Consider the following 23,630-nt stretch of genomic DNA (forward strand, 5'->3'; position numbering starts at 1 on the left):
GTTTGTGCCTATGAGCACAACTACTGCCGGCTGTTCACCTTCCCTCTCGAGGATGTTCTGAATTCGGTTTGTGATATCTTGAACCCTGGCACCAGGGAGGCAACTGACCATCCTCGAGTCTTGCCTGCCGCCACAGAATCTCCAGTCTTTACCTCGGACAATGGAGTGACCCACCACCATAGCTATGCCCGACGTCGGTCTCGCCAGTCGAGTCTCATCGCTAGGATTGGAGTCACCAACCTGTCGCCCCTCGTACTGGAAGCGCCGTCTCCCTCGACAGCCCCAAGAGGCCTTACCTGTTTGCATTAGGCACAGCCACCTGGGTCTCCTGCACTCCAAGTTTACTCCCCTATAGATGACATAATTGAAACAAATCTAATTGTGGAGGACTGATAAATAGATGAGAGGATGCAAGCAGGAGACATATGTTCGGAATAGGATCAACCATTATAGTAATTATTATTTTCTGTATTAAATGTATCATAATCTTATAGTCTGATTTGTATTTAAATGTAGTTTGTTAGTGTGGCTGTTCTCAGGTTACAGGCCATTTGGTCACAGACCACATGCTTTTTCGTTAGGACACCTTCCTTAGCTCTTCTATAACACAAAGGGCTCAGCGTTTATGACTGACAACTGTTTATATTAGTCTAAGATAGCAAGGTGTCTCAGGATCTGTGAGCTAGTTTTTAGCTACGTTTAATTATACTCATGTTGGGATAAGAGGAAAGATAGATGAGAAGGGTATTCACGTGGTTAAAATAAAGCAATTCAGAACAAAGGAAGGAAAAGCCACGAGGCTAGCAAGGGGCCATAAAGGGGAGTCATGTGACTTATGACTTGCAAATGTGGAAATGTACTGGGAAGGAGGGGATAAGTGGGAGCAAGTGATTGGCTGGTAATAAGGGAATGTTAGCAAATGATTGGATATGGAAATGTAACAGGGGTGGGGCATGCTGATTTGAAAATGGTATAAAAAGCGATGATCCTTTGTCTTGAGCGGGAGAGAGCTCCACGTGATTTGATCCATGGGGAACTAACTCTTATTTGCAAATAAAAGTTTAAACTTCTTGAAGAATTCTCCACGTGCTCTGAATTAATTTGAGCATTGAAAACCACAACATCATTTGAAACAGAAATCAGGAGGATTTTTTCTGTTTTGAAGCTTTGAGATTCTCAACTTCAGAGGGTGATGGAGGGAGAGCCATTAAATACGTTCATGGCATATTGACTAATAATTAAACTACTAGGGAGTTAAGGGTTAGGTAATGTTGAACTCAAAATTGGACCAGCCATGGTCTTGGTGGATGGTAAAACAAAATCAACAGACTGATTGAGCCCTCACTTGTTTCTTTTGTGATAATCTTATTTTGGGGATAAGGAATAAACCAGAGACATCACGTTGCCATTAGATTGTTGAAAGTGCAAACCTTATTGGATTAGCAAACAAAAAGAGAGCAGCTGGAGGAAGTCTGTGGGTCAGGCAGTATCTATGGCGGGATGAGAGCCTTCATTTCGACTGAGAATGAGTCTAGTTGAAGGGTCTCAATCATATACATTGACTGTCCTTTTCCTTCCAGTACTGCTGCCTGATTAACTGAGTTCCTTCAGCTGCTCTTCTTTCCGTGCTATAGATTCCAGCATCTGCAGTCTCTTGTGCTTCAATGGTTTCAAATGGTTTGTTACTTAAAATCAGTTCTGATATGCAGTTCAAAAATGTTCGGTTGACAGATTCATCTTGAATTTAACTATTGTATAAAGGCTGTGAAATTTCAAAGGGTTAGGTATGTAAGAGAATCGGACAGAAAGACAGATGCAAGAAGCTACAATTGCTTTGATCTTGAGCAAATCACAAAGTGCTGAAGGAACTCAGTGGGTCAGCCAACATCTGTGCAAGGAATGTTCAGATGACAACATTTTGGGTTGGGATTTTTCTTGAGACTGATATGAGTAGGGGGAGAGAAAAGAGAGAAGTGGGATAATGCCTGGCAAGTAACTGGTGGATACAGGTTGTGGTGGTGGTGATGGGGGGAGAAGAATGGCAGTAAGTGACAAAGGCTACAGGTGAAACAGAGCCAAAAGGGTGTCAGATATGGAGAGAAGAGGAGTGAAATGTAAGCGTTTAGGTAGGGATACGGGTGCCTGGGAATGAGGAAGAGGCAAAGGAAATATAAAAGGGAAATGGGGATGGGAGATTGGTGACTGGGAAGTTGGAAGAAATGTGTGTGCACGGGTGAGCGATAGGAAGAGCATTACTTGAAATTGGAGAATTCATTAATCCTACCATCTGGTTGTAAGCTACCCAAGTGGAACATGAAATGCCAATCCTTCAGTTTATATGTGGCCTCACTCTGGCGCTGGAGGAGGCCAAGGACAGAAAATAGACACAAAAAGCTGGAGTAATTCAGCAGGCCAGGCAGCATCTCTGGAGAGAAGTATTGGGTGAGGTTTCGGGTCGAGACCCTTCTTCAGACTGAAAGGACAGAAAGGTTATTTTAAAAGTTAAAAAGCAAAGGAGTAATGGAGTAAATTTCGGAGTCCAAAATCTCAACAGTGGAGTTCACAACCACTAACGACGAGTTAAAGGGAGATGAAGAAGAAGTCGAATTGAAGAAATGCAGTGTGAGTAGCAATGGAGATCCTTTAATCTGAAAGGAATTTGGCTCATTACCAAGCCTGATCCATTCGGCGGTTGACATTATGCCTCCTATCAGTCTGAAGAAGGGTCTCGACCCGAAACGTAACCCATTCCTTCTCTCTAGAGATGCTGCTTGTCCCGCTGAGTTACTCCAGCATTTTGTGTATGCCTCCAATGGCATACACAAGTACTGGTGTAGTTGAGTGTACATAATGAAGCAAAATATCTGTCCACAATCTGAAAGAGCAAAATCAGGTAACAATTACTACTAACCAATGGAAATGGTTAGAACAATTGGGAAGAACTTGATCAATGAGGTAGATTTTAAAAAGCAGAACAAAGTAGAAAGATGAAGCATAGATACTCCAGACCAATTACAAGACCGAAGTCCGGATGGCTACCTCAAGAGACAATATTTTCAATTGCAATAGCAGCTGTAAATATAAAAATACAATGAAACGGAATTGGCCAGAAAATTGCGGAACTAAATAAATGATTAACATTTTTAAATAGCCTAAGTGTCCAAATAATATTCACAAATAATTCAGAATAAAACATGATTTTTAAATCTCATTTACATTAATTTATAGGCCAAATGGAAGGAATTTAGTGTTCAATTGCAGTAAATTAAAGTCCATTTTAAATCAGCTTTCTAGTGGGTTCCTGTGAACGCGCTGGTTTAGAACGTTCACATTGCGCTGGATTTGTGCCCTCAAATGCCCAGAAAAATACTGCGGGATATAAAGAGCCCAAAATGAACTAGTTGCTATAGTAAACTTTGTATAAAGGGGTCTTAAGAAGCCCCTTTTAATGTAAAAATAAGGTACATACCTTTAATTGTTTGCTTTATAAAACCCTGGGGCTGCGAGAGGTCGCGGGTTGAGAGAGTGATTTTAAAACTATTATAACTATTATTCGAGGCCTATAAAACTAATAATACCTTTTGCGACGGGGTCTTTCAGCGATTTTTCGTTAATGATTTACTAGGCTGAACATCTTCGATTGGAACAGCCTAGTAAAAATCGCGTTTTAAACCTCTAAAGATCTAGTATATTTGGTTTCTGCTGCTCCAGAGCAGGAGGCCATGCCGGTGAAATGTAAACAGTCTAAACAGCGCCAAAATCGCGCACGCGGGCTGGGGCAGATTCTCAGCGACGATTCAGGTAGGTTTTGCAACATATCTTTTATGTGCTTTAATTTCAAGTCATCCAAGTAAGATTGTTTCACATTTGTTTCAGAATATTTCAATCTATAATAACTGAAAATTTCATTCAGTTCTCTTAATTTTTAAGAAAGTTATGGGCTTGTGACCGTCCTCGATCACAGCTTTTGAGTTAAGTCAATGGAAAAACAATAGGGAACAAGATGCTAATTTCAGAGTATGAAAATGACCATAACCTTTTTAATACTGAAGATATGAAAATGAATTAGGTGTCAAATTAAACGTTTTATGCTTTATCTGATGGGATAAATTGCAGACTTGATTTTTTAAATCTCAAAATTAAGTAACATTGCCAGACATTGGAAATCGCAGACTATGTTCTATCGCATGTACTGGGGAAATTAAAGGTGGGGAATAGAAACCTCAATCCTAATTTTTATAAATTAGGCGCTATATAAAATACACAAAACAATTACATCCAGATTTGTCCCTGAAAAAAACAAATAAATTGCAATAATCCTGATACAACAGACTACTAAAAAGAGAAAGATACCAATAAATCAAGTTATTGAGACCTACCAACGCCGGTGTCTGCGTTCGCTTTCTTCGCCGACGCCAGGCTCTGTTTGATCTCAATAATGAGGATGTAAAGAAACAATGTTTTGAAGTTTGACGGCATCTGTACAACAGGGCAGGGGTCAGTGTGTCATTTTAACAAGTCGAGTAGCAGTGCTCCCTCCCCCGGAGAGCGGTGCCATGGAGAAGGGCGGCCGCCCTCATTCCCACAGCCCGGCAACGTCTACAAACGTCGCGCGTCGAAAACCGTTTGTGACATGCGGCCTCTAGTCTCGCGACGCCTCGCGCTGGGCGCCGGTTAGCTATCGGCGCCGAAGGTGGGTTTCTGCCAAAGATTATAGATCTAGTATATTTGGTTTCTGCTGCTCCAGAGCAGGAGGCCATGCCGGTGAAATGTAAACAAGGACGCCGCGATGTCACAGCCCTATGCGCAAAGATGTATTTGTTGTTTTCTCTCTTAACTCGTTCCTGCACACCTGTAAACTCTGCGGTGTACAGAAAAGTAAAGGGTGCGCAGCTCACAGCGTCAGAGGTCCGAGTACAAACCTTATTGGCGTTTGCAGATTCTCCCTGTGACCGCGTGGATTTCCTCCGGGACCCTTGTTTCCTCCCACAACCGAAAGACGTAGGTTAAATTTGTAGGAAGAAACTGCAGATGCTGGTTTACACCGAAGATAGACACACACAAAATACTGGAGTAACTCAGCAGGTTGTCACATTACCCTCAACTATCAATGAACCATTCTACATTTCCGTTGATCATCGTCCCCTTTAATCTAGTTTTCACAACTTACCCTTTCATATCTGTATGTCTCCCTCTCCCCTGATTCTGTCTGAAGAAGGGTTTTGACCTGAAACTTCACCCATTCCTTCTCTCCAGAGATGGCTGTCCTGCTGAGTTACTCCAGCATTTTGAGTCTATTTGGGGTTTGTAGGTTAAATTGTTCCCTGGTGTGCAGAGTGGATGAGAAAGTGGGATGACATAGAACTAGTGTGAATAGGTAATCAATAGTTGGTGTGGACACGGTGATTGAAGAGCCTGTTTCCATGCTGTATTTCTAAAACTAAAAATTGGAAATCGGGATTACTCCTCCGTAAGTGCGGGTTGCCTGTACGGCTTCTTTGGTATTCTCTGTTTCTGTATTTTTTATATTTCTCAACTTTTCAGGTTAGTTATATGTTATAACAAAATGTAACATGCTGAGTAAATCAACAGTTCAAGTAACATCGCTGGAAGCTTCAGGACTGACTGTCGACCAATACAGAAACAGTTTGAGCCACTGAAAGAATGAATGACATATGACAAATCACAGTGAGATTCTTCCAGCAGTTTAATTTTTGTTTCAAATTCTATAGTCTCTTGTAACTCTCCCTAATTTAATTTTGTGTTTGATCAATTGTTTAACAGGTGCCATGGTTACAAATGGAATACATGCACAAACAGCTTCCACAGGGGAGATCTTGTTTACCAAGAGCCAAAGCTAAGGGATTCCAATTGCAGCAGGGTAACTTTAACTGAAATCAGCCTCTAAACTGATTACAGGTAGACGCAGGTAGTCTGGTCGTGAACTGATCTCCTCACCATCGAAGGGATGTGTAGATGGCTTGCCTCAAAAAGGCAGCCAATATCTCCCTGGCCATGTTCACATTTCGCTCCTATCATCAGTAAGAAGGTACAGGATCCTGAAATCTATGATCAGCAGGTTCAAGAACAGCTTCCTAGCAACCATCAGGCTCCAAAATGCAACACAACAATAACCTCAACTATTGACTTTTGATGAACCGTCTCTGGTTGCATACTTTTTTTTGTTCCAGTGCAGTTATTAATTTAATTTTTTTGATTACTGTTTAATCTGTGTGCATTATGTTTACTGTTGCAGTTACTCATTTACTGAATTGTTTTGATTATTTATATTGATATCTGTGTGCAATACGTTCAGGATCTTTTAAGCTGGTGCAAATAAGAACTTAATTGTTCTATTGTCACCACATATGACAATTATACACTCTCTTGACTAATGATGCCAATGGTGAACAATTATTGACATTATGCAGATACAAGAATTGAAAAGCCCTCTTTAAAAAAATGAGATTTCTCTACCTTTCAATTCATCCTAAACATTACAGCTATATCTGCTTGATCTGCTGAGTATTTAAATTTTTTTTTTAGTTTACGTTTCAGATTACCTGGCAAGTGACTTTGTCCCGTCCCCACCTCTTTGTCCCGTCCCCACCTCTCAGCACTACAATCAGTCTGAAGAAGAATCCAGACTAGAACTGTCGCCTATCCAAGTTCTCCAGCTATCAAACCCTCCCTCTCCCTCCACTTCCGTGTCCCATCTACACTCGCACCATTTCTCCTCTCTCCACATTTCTCTGGCTCCATAATTGGCAACTCTTCTTTCCTTATATCACACATTTTGTCTTTTCATCACTGACCTTTGTCAAACCATCCATCTATCAAAAAAAAACCCTGAACCTGAATCAACCTTTCACATGTCCGGCTCTGTCCTGTCCCATCTCCTCGACAGCTTTTATCCCCCCCCCCTCCCAATCAGTCGGAATGATCCGACCTGCAACATCAACTGCCAATGTTCTCTCGGGATGCTGCCTGACCTGCTGAGTTACTCCAGTAATTTGTGTATTTTTCTGGTAAGTGGAAGTTGGATACAGATGGGGATGGGGGGGGGGGGGTTGATTGGTAGATAGTTGGACAAATGCCAGAGATGAAAAGACAACGTTTGTGAGATAAGGATAGAAGAGGAGTCAAACGTGAAGCCAGAGGAAGGAGTATAAGTGCTAGAGGATTAAGGTGAGGGGACATGGAGAAATGTATGTCCATCTAAGTGGGGCACAGGAATGAAGGGGGAAAAATCTACGTGAATTACTTTTCCAGGGATCCAGTACAGAATCCTGAGCTACTAACCGATTGTAATCCCCCAAATCCTGCTTCCCAACTGCAAAACAGACTCGATACTTCCCTATATTATTACCTTGTTGTCTAGAAAGATCTTATCAATAGTAATCTTTATTGCCTTTTCTCAAATAGATAGGCAATTAGGCAATAGAACGAGAGACATGCAAGCGTTAAAATTGGCTGGGCTCTCCTTGGGAATTACGAATGGAAGAATTCATTGTATTTTTCAATTTTCTGCCGTGTGTGTAGCCTTTTTATAAAGAGCTGGGATACCTAACAGAATAGCTCACTTAATATCTTGCCCATACACATATGCATATTCTCTGCAAATCGGGCAACCTAACCCAATCAATCACCCTTTGCAGGGTGAGGCATAAGAGACCACATATACTGGAATCTTGTGCAAAAAATCAAAGTCCTGGAGAAACTCAGGTCAGGCAGCAGGAGGAAATGGACGAACAATGTTTCAGGTTGAGATCCATCTCCAAATTGATTGTATTAGGAGAGAAAGTGGAAAAGGAGAGGTGGGATGGGGCAAAATCTGCCAAGTGATACACAAAAGGGGGATGGGGTGATTGACAGATAGGCAAAGCAAGAATTTCATTGTCCTATACAGGGACACATGACAATAAACTCACTTGAACTTGAACTTGGTAGAGTAATTGACAAAGGCTGAAGGTGAAAATAACACAAAAGGGTATCAAATAAGGAAAGAGCTGTTAAAGGGTAAAGCCACCGGGATGAATATGGGTGGAAGGGAAGAGAGGAAATAATGGGGATATATGGGAGGGATGGGTGTGAGCGTATGGAGGAGGGAAAAGGAACAGGGTGTTAGAAAATGTTTGTGCCGAGAATCCAATGTTGCAGGCTTCCCAAAGTGAGGTGGTGTTCATCTAGTTTTAGTGTGACCTCACTTTGGCAATGGAGACAGGCCAGAGCAGAAAAGTCAATATGGGAATAGGAATTAAAATGGTTTGCAACTGAGTGCTCTTGCAGGACTTAGCAGAACACAATTGTTCGGTGAAACAATCACCTACTCTGTACTTGATCTCGCTGATGTAAAGACCACAGCAGGAGCACCGAATAGATAAGGTTGGAAGGACTGCACACGGAGGGCTGCTGGGCTCATACAGTACAAACATAGAAAATAGGTGCAGGAGTACGCTATTCGGCCCTTCGAGCCATTCAATATGATCATGGCTAATTATCCTAAATCAGCAGCCCGTACCGTTTTTTCCTTATATCCCTTGATTCCCTTTGCCCTAAGTGCTAAATGTAACTCTCTTGAAAACATCCAATAAATTGGTCTCCACTGACTTCTGTGGCAGAGAATTCCAGATTCACAACTCTCTGGGTGAAAAAGTTTTTCCTCATCTCAGTCCTAAATGGCCTACCCCTTATTCTTAAACTGTGACCCCTGGTTCTGGACTCCCCCAACATCGGGAACATTTTTCCTGCAACTACACTGTCCAATAATCTATGAATTTTATATTTTTCTATACGAATCCCTCTCTCATCCTTCTAAATTCCAATGAATACAAGCCCAGTTGACCCATTCTTTCATCATACGTCAGTCCTGCAATCCCGGGAATTAAACTGGTGAACCTACGCTGCATTCCCTCAATAGAATAATGTCCTTCCTCAAATTAGGAGAGTAAAATTGCACACAATACTGCAGGTGCGGTCCCACCAGGGCCCTGCACAACTGCAGTAGGACCTCCTTGCTCCTAAACTCAAATTCTCACGCAATGAATCAAATCCTCTAGCAATGAATTGATGTAAGTGAAGAGAGAAGAGATGTATGGACAGGTGTTATATCTACTGCAGTTGCAGGCAAAAGGATCTGGGGGGGGTTGTGTGGGATGGGGTAAGTGACCCAAGGAATTGTGGAGTGGTCATTACATAAAGTAGAAAGGAGTGTGAACGGGAAGATGTGATTACATTAAAGGGGCATAAATATTGGTCGAGTGATGTGTTGGATGCGGAGGACAGTGGGGTACCATAGAAACATAGAAAATAGGTGCAGGAGTAGGCCATTCGGCCCTTCGAGCCTGCACCACCATTCAATATGATCATGGCTGATTATCCAACTCAGTATCCTGTACCTGCCTTCTCTCCATACCCAATGATCCCTTTAGCCACAAGGGCCACATCTAACTCCCTCTTAAATATAGCCAATGAACTGGCCTCAACTACCTTCTGTGGCAGAGAATTCCAGATATTCACCACTCTCTGTGTAAAAAATGATTTTCTCATCTCGGTCCTAAAAGACTTCCCCCTTATCCTTAAACTGTGACCCCTTGCTCTGGACTTCCCCAACATCGGGACTAATCTTCCTGTATCTAGCCTGTCCAACCCCTTAAGAATTTTGTAAGTTTCTATAAGATTCCCCCTCAATCTTCTAAATTCTAGTGGGTACAAGCCAAGTCTATCCAGTCTTTCTTCATATGAAAGTCCTGCCATCCCAGAAATCAGTCTGGTGAACCTTCTCTGTACTCCCTCTATGGCAAGAATGTCTTTCCTCAGATTAGGAGACCAAAACTGTACGCAATACTCTAGGTGTGGTCTCACCAAGACCTTGTACAACTGCAGTAGAACCTCCCTGCTCTTATACTCAAATCCTTTTGCTATGAATGCTAACATACCATTCGCACTATTGTGTGAGAATACTATTCCCATCTGGGGGAGGGAAGCGAGAACAGAACTGCAGGACATAGTGAAGATGTTCTAGCCACAATAGGAGGGGAAATCATGATTCATGATTACATTTGTTGCTCTTTCCTAAAATTGACAAATCATGTGAATTTCCTCTTGTATCAGTATAATTCAAATAAATAGGTAGTAACCAATCATGCCCATATTTTTTAGCAAAAAACTACCAGAGGAATTCAGCATCTGTGGAAGGAATGGACAGATGATCGGGTTGGGATCCGTCTTAAGACTGATGGAGTAGGGGAGTGAAAACTGGAAAAGAGAGGTGGGGTTGGGACAAAGCCTGGCCAGTGATAGGTGGGGACACGCGAGGAGGGATGATTGGCAGTTGGGTTGAGTAAGTTGCAGAGGCTAGAGGTGAAAAAGTGGCAATAGGATGTCAGAAAAGGAAAGAAGAGAAGTGAAATATAAGGCCAGAGGGAGGGATATGGGTGGAAGGAGATGGGGCAGTAGGAGATAAGGGGATAAAAGGGAAATAAACCTGCAAAGGAGGGGAAAAGAACACATGACTAGGATGATAGGAGAAATTGGTGCACACTGGGGTGGGGGAGGGCTGGGGAAAGAAAGGATGGGCGGTGGTTATTACTTGAAATTGGACAATTCAATGTTCATACTCTTAGGTTTTAGGCTACCCAAACAAAATATGAAGTGCTGCTCTTCCAGTTTGTATGTGGCCTCACTCTGACAATGACAGTAAAATGGGAGATCCAGCAGGACTTGGCAGACAGAGTGCAAGTGTTCGATAAAACCGTCTAAGCTTGGTCTCGCTAATGTAAAAGAGGCCACATTAGGGTTAGGGTGCACATGAACTGCTGTTTCACCTGGAAGGCCTGCTGGGTTCACTTGATGTAAGAGAGAGAAGGTGAAGGGGATAATGCTGGGGACGGAGGGGTTTGGGTTGGAAAGGGATGAGAGAAGTTGTGGGGGAGAGTGGTCTCTATGGAAAGTGGTAGTGACAGACAGACGTGGCTGGTGGAGGGATCACGTTGAATACGTCTGCAGTTGTTGGGGAAAGTGCATGGGTAGAAGGTTGTGTGGAATAGTATATGCCCATTTTCTCTTTGATTGTTGTTAACTGAAAGAAAAATCCAGCATGGTACGTAATGAACATCCAATCCACTTGCCAATCTCATCTACATGAAATGTAAATCACTAGAAGTTTATTGGTAAGATTTGAACAATCAAAAATCAGAATGAAATATTTATTGAAGTCGTGTGGTGGTAAAATTCTTCAAATTTTGAGAAATATAGATGCAAAATAAAGGAAAATATGTTTTTAAGAAGGAACTGCAGATGCTGGACTATCGAAGGTACACAAAAATGCTGGAGAAACTCTGCGGGTGCAGCAGCATCTATGGAGCAAAAGAAATAGGCAACGTTTCGGGCCGAAACCCTTTGTTGCCTATTTCCTTCGCTCCATAGATGCTGCTGCACCCGCTGTGTCTCTCCAGCATTTTTGTGTACCAAGGAAAATATAATGCTGTCCTCTGCATAAGTGTTAATTTTGGGACCTTTCTATCATTATCTAACAACGTTTACAGATTTCTCAGAGGTCCAAAAGAACTGAAGCAAGATGGATGGCTAGTTAGAGGAGGATATGTAAAGCAAAAATAGTTTCTTAATGTTCAGTTTCAGTCATCAAATCACAAAAGAGACTTTCAAGCCGTATACTGGATAACATAAAAAGTAAAACTAACTTGTTTTTATTTGTATATTGGCTGTCAGTAGAATAAATTAGTTTTATTCTGTTTATTGTTTCTACTTAAGCCATACATTTAAGCTGATTTTAATTCAGTGATTTAGGTATATATTTTTTTGCTATAATTGCATTTTAATCATCAGTTTCACTATCAGTAAACATATATCGAACTGTAGTTTTGCTACATGGTTCCTTATCTTCTGCACAATACCAGTCATTTGAATCAATCACCATTGTTGGAACTAATGAATCAACATCTGGTGTATCAAGGCTTGAACAGTTTCTTGCAAGATTTTCAACTGAAGTCAAGGTTGATTCCATATCTGTAAAGATACTTTTATAATCCGTAGTACAACATTTATTTTTTAATCCTTTTTTGGATTTTTCTTCAGATGTTGATGGAGAATTTCCTTGGTAAGAAAATCTGCTGTTGTCTCCTTTTACATTAGTGCTTTGACTTAAGTCATCAGTCTGGGATTTATCCAGATGGAATGAAAACTGCACAGATTTAACATCATCTCCCTTTGCAAAATAACAATGCATTAAGTTTAGAAGTGCTTCACTTGGTATTGAACTATTTAGAGAGCAATCAGACTTGTTTCCAAAATCATCAGCTACTTCTAAACATGAAGAAATTTGTGAAGATGACTCCGATCTTGATGTTGAAATATCAGTTGGTAAATTAGCGAGATATTCTTGGGAAGAACTCCGAGACGAAGAACCATTATCACTTAAATTATTACACTGCATAATTTCGTGGTTTTTGCAATGAAAATGTATTGTTTGTTCAACTTCATCCGGGCATGAAACATTGTTGTTGGGCATGCAGTCTTCTGAAGGTTCTCGAGAATCTAGAATATATAGAAACCATTGTGAGAGTATATATCGATTGCAGCCTTGTGTGTTTTATTTGCTCTACACTCTGTATCAGAATATTTATGATTAAGAACCAAAAATATCCTATGTAACTTTAGTTTTAATTAAATGTGAACTATGAACATTTTGAAAACTTACAAATACAATTAAACCACAGGTAAAATAAGTTATATTATTTTTTCCATGTACTTTATGTCCAGACACAGAATAATCCATAAATTCAATTCAAAATATTCATACTATCTGTTATTTATGTGTGGTACAGTTTTGCAAATATTAGACATCACCAATGCTTTTTTAGTGATGTTAATGAAGGGAACACTCCAGTGGCTGCTTTTCCCAATATCTTTACACGACTGAAATCTCTTCCCTGGTATTATTTTAGTAAATCACTTCTGCAGATTATTTAAAACACTGAGAATTAGCCATCAATAGCAGACTTGTGGCTGTACCATAAAAAAGATGTTGAGAGGAGTACAGTTTATTCAGACCATATCCGCATGCTACTTTTCATTTCATTCTATACTGTCCAGCACAACTTGCTTCCATAGACACAAGGAACTCCCGCTGCTGATTTACAAAAAAAGGACATTTATTATTTTCTGTTCTCCCTTCACACTGCTGAGATGCATTTCTGAAATTGGCCTTCACTGAAATTGCACTTGCTGAGCTCTCACAGGATGACAACTCTTTTTGCACTCCTACTATCCATTCATCCAGTGCCCTTTGAAGTATCAGAAACATCTCAGTTATAAACCCTGGTATATGGTAACATGTTGCAATGCCGGCGATAATACCGACTGCTACCATCTAATGATTTCCTCAATAGGAGCTCATCAACCTCTGATGATGAAGCCACTGGAAAATCAATTTGGGTAAATAAGTATAGAAGATATGTAAAAAGGAATTTGCAAAAAAATGATTCTCAATTGTGTTAAAGATGGAAATAAATTACAGCATTGTTTTAATTTCTCTGGATTTAGTGTTATTATTTGTAATAAGGAGAGCATAACATTTATAGGGTCTATATGAAAGCAATGGCAACATATAGCAAGTCCAAGAGAGCATAAATGATGCCCTGATAAGGAAAAGTAGGATTTAGAAGAATCTCAAGGCATTTTGTCTTCAGGAGTAAGAGGATAGCTAGGGAAAGAGTATGTCCACTCAAGGACAAAGAAAATGTATGCATGGAACCAGAGGAAGTGGACAAGGTTCTTAATGATTACTTTGCATCACTATTCACCAATGATAATATACAATAGTACAGTGCAGGAACAGGTCCTCAGCCCACCGTGTCTGTGCCAACGATGATGCCAATATCAACATGTTGTAATTAATCTGCTGATTTAGCAATTTCACCGAATGAATGTAGAATTGGATGTCATTGACATACAGAGACTGATCCTGAATTTTCAGTAAAAGGGGAAGTTATTCACAGAGTTACAGTTGGGGCATGGATTGGAAGATGATGGTTGAGGCATCAAGATCATGGACAGAGAGTGATGGATAATTTAGTGACAATTGGCTGATGAATCCAGAAATTAATAGTTGGGGCATTGATCAGGTACCAAGAGCAGTGGGCATGGATTGGGGACCAACAGTTGCAGGAAGGTGGTGAACAGGGTTTAATTGGGAACATGTTATGGTTGAATTAGGGACTTGCATCTGGGACATGGATCCAGGGCTGAAATTGATGGATTAATAAGGCTTGATAGTTGGAGGTATGAATAATGTATCGACCAATGGAGGGGAAGAAGATCATGGACCAATGGCTGGGGATTAATAATTGGGGGGGGGGGGGGGGGGGGGAGGGGGGGATACAGTGATACGAAAGATGGCGGCCTGATAGGGAAAATTGAAGTTAAAATAGAGCACTAGTTGGGTAAGAAATTACCTATGAAAGAGATTGGGTACGTGTCATTATGGCTGCGTTAGATCAAGTCAGAGAGACTAAGAAATGAGAGGAAACTTACTGTTGAATGAAAATCAAAAGCAGTAGAGTTGCTGCCCTACAACGCTAGAGACCCGGGTCCGATCCTTACTACGGGTTCTGTCTGCATGGAGTTTGTAGATTCGCCCTGTGATAGCGTGGGTTTTCTCCAGGTGCTCTGGTTTCCTCCACATTCTAAAGACGTACAGGTTTGTAGGATAATTGGCGTCTGTAAATTATCCCAAGTCTGTAGGATAGTACCAGTGTACAGGGATTGCTAGTTGGTGCAGAATTGGTGGGCTGAAAGGCCTGTTTTGCATTTAACTCTAAACTAAAAAACTATTAGCATATAGGCAATTAGCATATTGGTCGGCAAGGATGAGTTGGGCTTGTTTCTGTGACTATGACATGTTTTTCATGGGTTTTGGTAGTTCTGATGAGGAAAGAGTTACAATATTTATTTTTTAAGGAGCAGCAGTATGCCTGGATACTTCCACCTGGGTTCTTAACAGCCCAGCCATATTCCATTAACAACTGGTTAAGTGTTTAGATGGGCTTTACCGACATAGGTGAGGAATATACGATGTTACTGAAGGAATTACTACAGATCATGATGCGGACTAAAAACATATTCTAAAAGGGCTAAGGGACTTACATTTTTTGGGACGTGTTAAAACAAGAAGTGTAAGTGAGGCAAAAAAGGAAAGCTATACAGAAGTTATTAACACCATACGATGTTTCCACTTATAAAACATATTTATGGTGTAGCAGCTATTGGTGAGAGTTTACAGAAGAGAATATGGGTATAATTAGACCTGTGAATGTGGACAGCGAAATGTGATATGGTTTTCTCTACGGTAAAAGAAAAGCTTCAGTTGGCTCCACCTTGGGGAATAACTCCAATTTTGGGATATGTAGGCAGCTCCAGAAGGTAGTTTATTAAAGTCACCTTACTGTTAGATGATTAGCATAGCATTGTATATGCCTCAGGCCTGATATTCTTCATGCGAAAGATGTTAACTACCTCCTGGGCAGCTTAACATTTTGCTTTGATCTTGGGAACCTGCACCTAATCGTTGAGAACTGAGCACAACTCAATAAGTTACTAATAGGTGGGAGGATTAAAGAAAGGAAGACATCCAGCTCTATTGATTGGACATGGACAGTGTTATCATATTAATTTGATCTCAAAGTGTGATCATTAAAATACGACCCTGGCAAAAACATAGGTATATAGAGACCCCACATCAATGTACAGTAGAGAATGAAAAAAGGGACACAGAATACCACTGACAGGAACAGGCCCTTCAGCCTATCTGTGTTGAACATGATGCCAAGACTAAGTAATCTCAGCTGCCTGCCCAGGATTCATATCCCTCCATTCCCCTGTATATCCATGTGCCTATCTAAAAGCCTCTTTAATACTACTATCATATCTAAAGCAAAAGAGGGATTTTAAGGAGTTAATTCACCCATAGAGTTGGGGATATCATTATCAAGTCAAGTCAAGAGATTTTATTGTCATGTGTCCCAGATAGGACAATGAAATTCTTGCTTGCTGCAGCACAACAGAATATTGTAAGCATAAATACATAACAGTTCAGTGTGTCTATATAGCATAGACCATATATATACACGTAAATAAACAGATAAAGTGCAATAGGCTGTTATAGTTCAGAGTTTGTTTGATGGTGAGTTTAATAGCCTAATGGCTGTGGGGAAGAAGCTGTTCCTGAACCTGGATGTACCAGATTTCAGTCCTGTACCTTCTACCTGATGGCAGCGGAGAGATGAGTGTGTGGCCAGGATGGTGTGGGTCCTTGATGATGTTGGCAGCCTTTTTGAGGCAGCGACTGCGATAGATCCCTTTGATGGTGGGGAGGTCAGAGCCAATGATGGACTGGGCAGCTGGAGTTCAACGTTTTAAATTTCTCCAAGGCCCTGTCTGAATTCATCTTCTTAAGCCTTACATGGACTTTTTTTTTTATTTTTGACCAAGGTTATTATCTCTTTGCTCATCCAAGATTCCCAATCCTATGCTTACTGGAACTTACTGGCCCTGAACATTGAATAACTGGCCTTTAAATGACTCCCAGGTCAGATGTGGATTTAACCAACAACAACTGCTTCCTTCCAATTTACTCTTCAGCTCCTGCCTAAAAAATTTGTGATCTAGAAACATAGAAAATAGGTGCAGGAGGAGGCCATTCGGCCCTTCGAGCCAACACTGCCATTCATTGTGATCATGGCTGATCGTCCCCAATCAATAACCCGTGCCTGCCTTCTCCCCATATCCCTTGGTTCCACCAGCCCCTAGAGCTCTATCTAACTCTCCCTTAAATCCATCCAGTGATTTGGCCTCCACTGCCCTCTGCGGCAGGGAATTCCATAAATTCACAACTCTCTGGGTAAATTTTTTTTTCTCACCTCAGTCTTAAATGGCCTCTCCTTTATTCAACGACTGTGGCCCCTGGTTCTGGGCTCGCGCAAAATTGGAAACATTTTTCCTGCATCCAGCTTGTCCAGTCCTTTTATAATTTTATATGTTTCTATAAGACCCCCCACCCTCATCCTTCTAAACTCCAGTGAATACAAGCATAGCCTTTTCAATATTTTCTCATATGACAGTCCCGCCATCCCAGGGATCAATCTCGTGAACCTACGCTGTACTGCCTTAATCACAAGGATGTCCTTCCTCAAATTAGGAGACCAAAACTGTATACAATACTCCAGATGTGGTCTTACCAGAGCCCTATACAACTGCCTAACTTCCATTTACTACTTCCCCCCCCCCCCCAAGGTCCAGAGTTTTCCCTATTCAAAATATTAAAATTTATGGAGTTTCACTATCCCCAAAATGCTTTTCCATTGAAACACCTATCAGGTGTTTCCCAATACCAGGTCAGTATGTTTCCTCCTCAGGTTGGACTGTCCACATACTATTTTAGGACATCCTCTTGGATACACTGATACACTTTGCGCTTTGTAAGTCCCAGTCAATAATGGGGAAGTTAAATTCACCCACTACGCCAACCATCTTTCCATAAGCTGTCAGCATCTTGTTTCCTCTACTTCCTGCTTCCTATTAGAGGGCCTACAGAACAATGCCATTAGTGCTTGTATCTTTCTTATTTTTTAAACTCTACTCCTATCGCCTCATGGAACTAACCTTCCAATCAGTATGTTCTCTTTGAGAAAAATCACTTTGGGCAACCCCTCCATCACTTTTCCATTTCTCTTGATCGTGTCTGAAATATAAAACTCCAGAACACTGAGCTGCCAGTTCTGTCCCCCCCACAACAGAATCTCCATAAAGGCTACATCATCTTTATTCTAAACACTGATCCAGGTTCTAAGATACAACATTCCTACAATATTCCTTGCAATGAAATAAATACATTTCAGCTCATTGGCTTCATCATATTTCTTCACCTTTCCCTACCAGTCCTTCCTTTGAGAATTATTGGACCTAACCTCTACCTTCTCACCCGTCCTTCCATTTGTTGACCTTGTATTCTGGTTCCTACCCCACATCTCGCTAGGTTAAATCCTCCCGCGTAGCACTAGTGAACCTCCCTGCAAGGATATTGGTTCCCATCCAGTTAAGATACAATCTGCCCTCTTGTACAGGTCACCTTTGCCCCAGAAGAGATAACAATGGCCTATAATTCTGAAACCCTGCTCCTTGTACAAACCTCTGAGCCACACAATAATCTGCCCTATTTTGCTATTCCTACCTCACTAGCACACAGCATCAGGAGCAATCTATAGATTATTCTCCTCGATCCTGCTTTTTAGCCTTTTCTCCAACACCCTATATTTACTCTGCAGGACCTCTACAGAGTGAATTCACGGAGACTTTATGACGATTTTGGAAAAGCATAGATTTAAAGCAACAAATGGAAAAGCACTTTCAAGTTAAAAACTAGTGTTAAAGAATAATGCAAGGAAATGTGTCTATTTACGAACCTCTTGATTTAATTTTAAGAAGACCTATGAGAACACCAGTGCACTTGTCAATAGCCATTCTTATGGAAATGTAGAAGGTGGGAAAGTTGATGGGCAGATTGTTGGACAAAGGGCAGGGATGAAAAGACAGGTGTGAGCACAAAAGGATAAAGAGTTGCAGATTGTGAAGCCGATGGAAAGGATGCAGGTGGAGGAGGGGAGAAACCAATGCAAGGTCTGTCAGGGTTCAGGGGAAGAGTGTGGGGGGTATAATGGGAGAAAGGAGAGGGAGAAGGGGGCTGTTTGTGGGTTTCCTACAATTGGAGACTTCAAGAAGAAAGAATCATGCAAACACACCCAGGAAAAGGACTGAATATCGATATATCTAATAGTCTAAATTAAATTTGGATGAACACACAACTATATTAACTTTGCCTTGCTTGATTCAACATGCTATGACATTTTTTTTAAACTTGCAAATGTTGGAAACACTCGGCAGTGTGCAACATCTGTGGAAGGAGAAACTAAATTAATGTTTCAGTTCAAAGTGCCTGCTTCACATGTAGGAAAGTGAGAATTTTTTTTTTTATTTAAACTGCAATGAATGTGAAGAAGGATGGATGAGACAAGGGAAATTTCTCTGATATGTTTACCATGGAGATGAGCTGTGAATGATCAATTTGATTGATAGATTAATGAGGACAGAAAAGGTGTAGATATGAGGCCAAGCTATATCTATATTATTGTGGGAGCCATGGAACTGCTCTTGTTTCTGTTCTACCTTGTCAACGATATGACAGCTATATTGTACCACTTCCTGCCTTCATATGAATCTCTGAAATGTCATGTTTATTGCCAATTTCTACTCTGCATTGACCTTTACATTGTTTTTTTATAATATTATCGATTGTACACTGTGGTTAAAAACCTGTTGTGCTGCTGCAAGTATTCATTTAATTGTTCCGTTTCAGTACATATGACAATAAAACACTCTTGACTCCCCCTCTTGACGTCTCCTCATGATTTTATATACCTCTATAAGAATCAGAATCAATTTATTGGGGCCAAGTATGTACATGGAATTTGACGGTTCTTTGCTTGCACATGGGAAAAGCTCAATACACAGCAGACAATAAATAAATAATTAACATTTGAAAATGTAAAAATAAAGTGCAAGAGTAAAAAGGGGCAGCTTTGCTATATATGGCACATGTAGATATTTAAAGTGCACTTGGAGAGTTCACAAGTGTTTGGCTTACAGACCAGAATGTGGTGGTGTAGTGTAGCTGTTAAGTAGAGGTACCGCTTTTGGGAAGAAGCTGTTTTTGTGTCTGGTGTGGTGGTTTTGATAGTTCTGAGTCGCCTCCCACCAAAGAGTTTGTGGCCAGGGAGAGATGGGTCAGAGATGATCTTGCCTGCTCGCTTCTTGGCCCTTGCAGCAAACAATTCGTTGATGGGGGGGGAAAGTTGCAGCCAATAACCTTCTCAGCTGATCAAATGATGCGCAGCAGCCTCCAGGTGTCATGTTTGGTGATTGAGCTGAACCAGATCATGATGGAGAAGTTGAGGACACAACTCTATGATGGTAGTGTAAAACTGGACCATCATTGCCTATGGCAGGTTGCCACAGGAAGAACATCCTCTGTTGGGCCTTTTTGACTGTGGAGTCGATGGTGGCCTCCCAATTAAGGTCCCTGGAGATGATGGTTCTGAGCAACTTAAATGTCTCCACAGTTGTGACTGTAGTGCTGTTGATGATGAGTGAGGGGAGGGGGAGGGAGCTTTCACAATTCCACTGTCGTAAGAACATTGAGCTCCAGGTTGTTGCGACTGCACCAGGACGCCAGCTGTCACTTCCTGGTTCTGGACTCCCCCAACATTGGGAACATGTTTCCTGCCTCTAGAGTGTCCAATCCCTTAGCTCTATCTAACTCTCTCTTGAAAGCATCCAGAGAATTGGCCTCCATTTGCTTCTGAGGCAGAGAATTCCACAGATTCGCAACTCTCTGGGTGAAAAAGTGTTTCTTCATCTCCGTTCTAAATGGCCTACCCCTTATTCTTTTAATCCCTTCAACTAAATCATTAATGTATATTTTGTAACTAACAGCAGTTCCACGCACCGAACCTTGAGGTGCCCCACTAGTCACTGCCTGTCATTCTGAAAGGGACCTGTTAATCTCTACTCTTTGTTTCCTGTCTGCCAACCACTTTTCTACCCATGTCAGTACCCTACCCCAAATACCATGTGCTCTAATCCACATCCACTGGCTCTCCCTTGTCCATTTTCCTAGTTACATCCTCAAAAGATTCCAGAAGATTAGTCAAGCACGATTTCCCCTTTGTAAATCCATACTGACTCAGACCGATCCTACTAACCAATTCTTCCGCTATTTCATCTTTTATAATTGACTCCAGCATCTTCTCCATCACCGATGTCAGGTTAAGTACTCTATAATTCTCTGTTTTCTCTCTCCCGCCTTTCTTAAACAGTGGGGTAACATTAGCTACCCTCCAATCCACAGGAACTGATCCTGAATCGATAGAACATTGGAAAATGATCACCAATGTGTCCATGATTTCTAGAGCCACTTCCTTAAGTACCCTGGGATGCAGACCATCAGGCCCTGGGGATTTATCAGCCTTCAGTCCCATCAGTTTACCCAACACCATTTCTTTCAGTTCCTCTGACACCCTAGTATATCTGGGAGATTGTTTGTGTCTTCCTTAGTGAAGACAAATCCAAAGTACCTGGTCAACTCGTCTGCCATTTCCTTGTCCCACATAATAAATTCACCTGTTTCTGTCTTCAATGGTCCAACTTTAGTCTTAACTAATTTTTTCCTCTTCACATACCTAAAGAAGCTTTTACTATCCTCCTTTATATTCTTGGCTAGCTTACCTTTGTACCTCATCTTTTCTCCCCGTATTGCCTTTTTAGTTATCTTCTGTTGCTCTTTAAAAGTTTCCCAATCCTCTGGCTTCCCGCTCATCTTTGCTATGTTATAGTTCTTCTCTCTTATTTTTATACTGTTCTTGACTTCCCTTGTCAGCCACGATCACCCCTTACTTCCCTTAGAATCTTTCTTCCTCTTTGGAATGAACTGATCCTGCACCTTCTGTATTATTCCCAGAAAAACCTTTCCATTGTTATTCAACTGTAACTTTCCAGTCAACTTTGGCCAGCTCCTCTCTCATGGCTCCATTGTCCCCTTTGTTCAACTGTAACACTGACACTTCCGATTTTCCCTTCTCCTTCTCAAATTGTAGATTAAAACTTATCATATTATGGTCACTACCTCCTAATGGCTCCTTTACTTCGTGTTCCCTTATCAAATTTGGTTCATTACACGACACTAAATCCAGAATTGCCTTCTACCTGGTAGGCTCCAGTACAAGCTGCTCTAAGAATCGGAAGCACTCCACAAACTCCTTGGGGTTTCTTGGGGTCCAGTCCCAACCTGATTTTCCCAGTCTACCTGCATGTTGAAATCTCCCATAACAACCGTAGCATTACCTTTGCAACAAGCCAATTTTAACTCTTGATTCAACGTACCCTATACCCAGGCTACTGTTTGGGGGCCTGTAGATAACTTCCATTATAACTCCACCTCTGCTTCCTTCCATGAAGCCAATTTTCTATCCAGTCAGCTATCTCTCCTTGAATTCCATGTGATCTAAGCTTCCAGAGCAACCTAAAGGGGCTGTCCCACTGCGGCGACCTAATTGGCGAGTTTGGAAGAATTTAGGAGAGTTTGAAAAAGTGTCATGTTGAAGACCTCCTTCGACTATGCAGAAGACGACCTCATTCAATCTCCCTTCGACTATGTTGAAGACTATCCACGACTACCTTCGACTACCCTCGATTACCTACGAATAACATGCCGACCTACTACGATCTACTTAGACTAAACTTACGAGAAAAAAAAATTTGATTTTTTTCATGGCGACCATTTTTTACTTGCGGGCATTTTTCAGCATCTTCAAAAATACGCGGCGACCTAGCTGAGGCCTCGAGTACGCGGGGACTACTCTCGAACATGAAGGAGAGTTACAAAGATCTCCTAGGACCTCGTGTCGACCACGCTATGAGTTTGCCCTTGACAGTACGAGTCAAGGGCAACCTCTTCTAAACTCGCCAATTAGGTTGCCGCTGTGGGACAGCCCCTTACCATGCGGAACCTTGTCCAATGCCTTACTGAAATCCATATATATGATTACAGCTCTGCCCTCATCCAACTTGTTGTTCACCTCTTCAAAAGACTCATTTTCCTGAAACACAAGCCCCCACGTAGCCTCCACTCTAGTGACTTCCCAACCACAGATGTTAGCTCACTGGCCTGTAGTTCTCAGGCTTTTCCCTGCAGCCCTTCTTAAATAGGGGTCAACATTTTCCACCCTCTGGTCTTCTGGCACCTTACCCGTATTCCATTTTTGTGGAGGAAAGAACTGCAGACGCTGGTTTAAACAGGGCTGCCAACTCTCACGCTTTGAACGTGAGAATAACGCATTTCGACAAATTCTCACACAGATCACAAATTTCTCACGCTGTCGTAAGAAATTCTGTGATTAACGAAAATTTCAAAACTCATATAAACTGCAAGGGCCGCGGGTGTTGGAGAGCCGGGGAGAGAAGGGGAGAGAGAGGGGGAGAAAGGGGGAAGAGAGGGGTGGTAAAAGAGAGAGGGGGAAAGAAGAGAGAGGGGGGAGAGAGAGAGAGGGTGGCAAAAAGAAAGGGTGAGGGGAGAGGGTAGAGAGAGCAAGGGGGAGAGTGAGGTGGGAGGGAGAAATGGGGGAAAGATGAGGGGAGAGAGGGTTAGGGGAAAGATCGGGGGAGAGGGCAGGGGGGAGAGAGAGGAGAGAGGGGGCGATAGAGGGCGGAGAGTGAGGTGGGAAGGAGAGGGGGAAGAGAGAGAGTGGGAGAGAGAGGAGAGGGGGAGAGAGAGAGAGGGGAGAGAGGGGAGAAGAGAGGAGAGGAAGAGGGGGAGAGAGAAAGTGAAGGGGAGAGAGGGATAAAGAGGCAGGGCTGCAAACTCTCATGCATTGAGCGTGAGAATCACGCATTTCGCAAAATTCTCACGCTGATCACAAATTTCTCAAGCTCTGTCGTGAGAAATTCTGTGATCAACGAAAATTTCAAAACTCATATCAACAACATGGGCCACGGGTGTTGGA

General features: G+C 41.7%; 2 protein-coding genes across 12 annotated transcripts in view; both read right to left on the reverse strand.

Moving 5' to 3' along the window:
• LOC129700944 (uncharacterized) overlaps nucleotides 1-6,922 on the reverse strand; it is a 66,655-nt gene extending 59,733 nt beyond the window's left edge. For both annotated transcript variants that reach the window (XM_055641796.1, XM_055641797.1), the window contains exon 1: nucleotides 4,380-6,922. In XM_055641796.1, coding sequence (XP_055497771.1) covers nucleotides 4,380-4,479 — 100 coding nt within the window. In that variant the 5' untranslated portion in view covers nucleotides 4,480-6,922. The remainder of the gene's footprint in view (nucleotides 1-4,379) is intronic.
• A 3,697-nt stretch (nucleotides 6,923-10,619) lies between these two features.
• The window catches only part of LOC129700943 (uncharacterized), a 130,218-nt gene continuing 117,207 nt past the window's right edge, over nucleotides 10,620-23,630 (reverse strand). For 5 of the 10 annotated variants that reach the window (XM_055641793.1, XM_055641792.1, XM_055641791.1 and 2 more), the window contains one exon: nucleotides 10,622-12,555. In XM_055641793.1, coding sequence (XP_055497768.1) covers nucleotides 11,837-12,555 — 719 coding nt within the window. In that variant the 3' untranslated portion in view covers nucleotides 10,622-11,836. Of the gene's footprint in view, nucleotides 12,556-23,630 lie in introns of all 10 variants that reach the window. The other 5 variants (XM_055641786.1, XM_055641787.1, XM_055641795.1 and 2 more) reach the window with 2 other exon arrangements.

This window comes from Leucoraja erinacea, chromosome 10 (assembly GCF_028641065.1).
Source record: "Leucoraja erinacea ecotype New England chromosome 10, Leri_hhj_1, whole genome shotgun sequence".
In the NCBI taxonomy this organism is placed as follows: Eukaryota; Metazoa; Chordata; class Chondrichthyes; order Rajiformes; family Rajidae; genus Leucoraja; species Leucoraja erinaceus.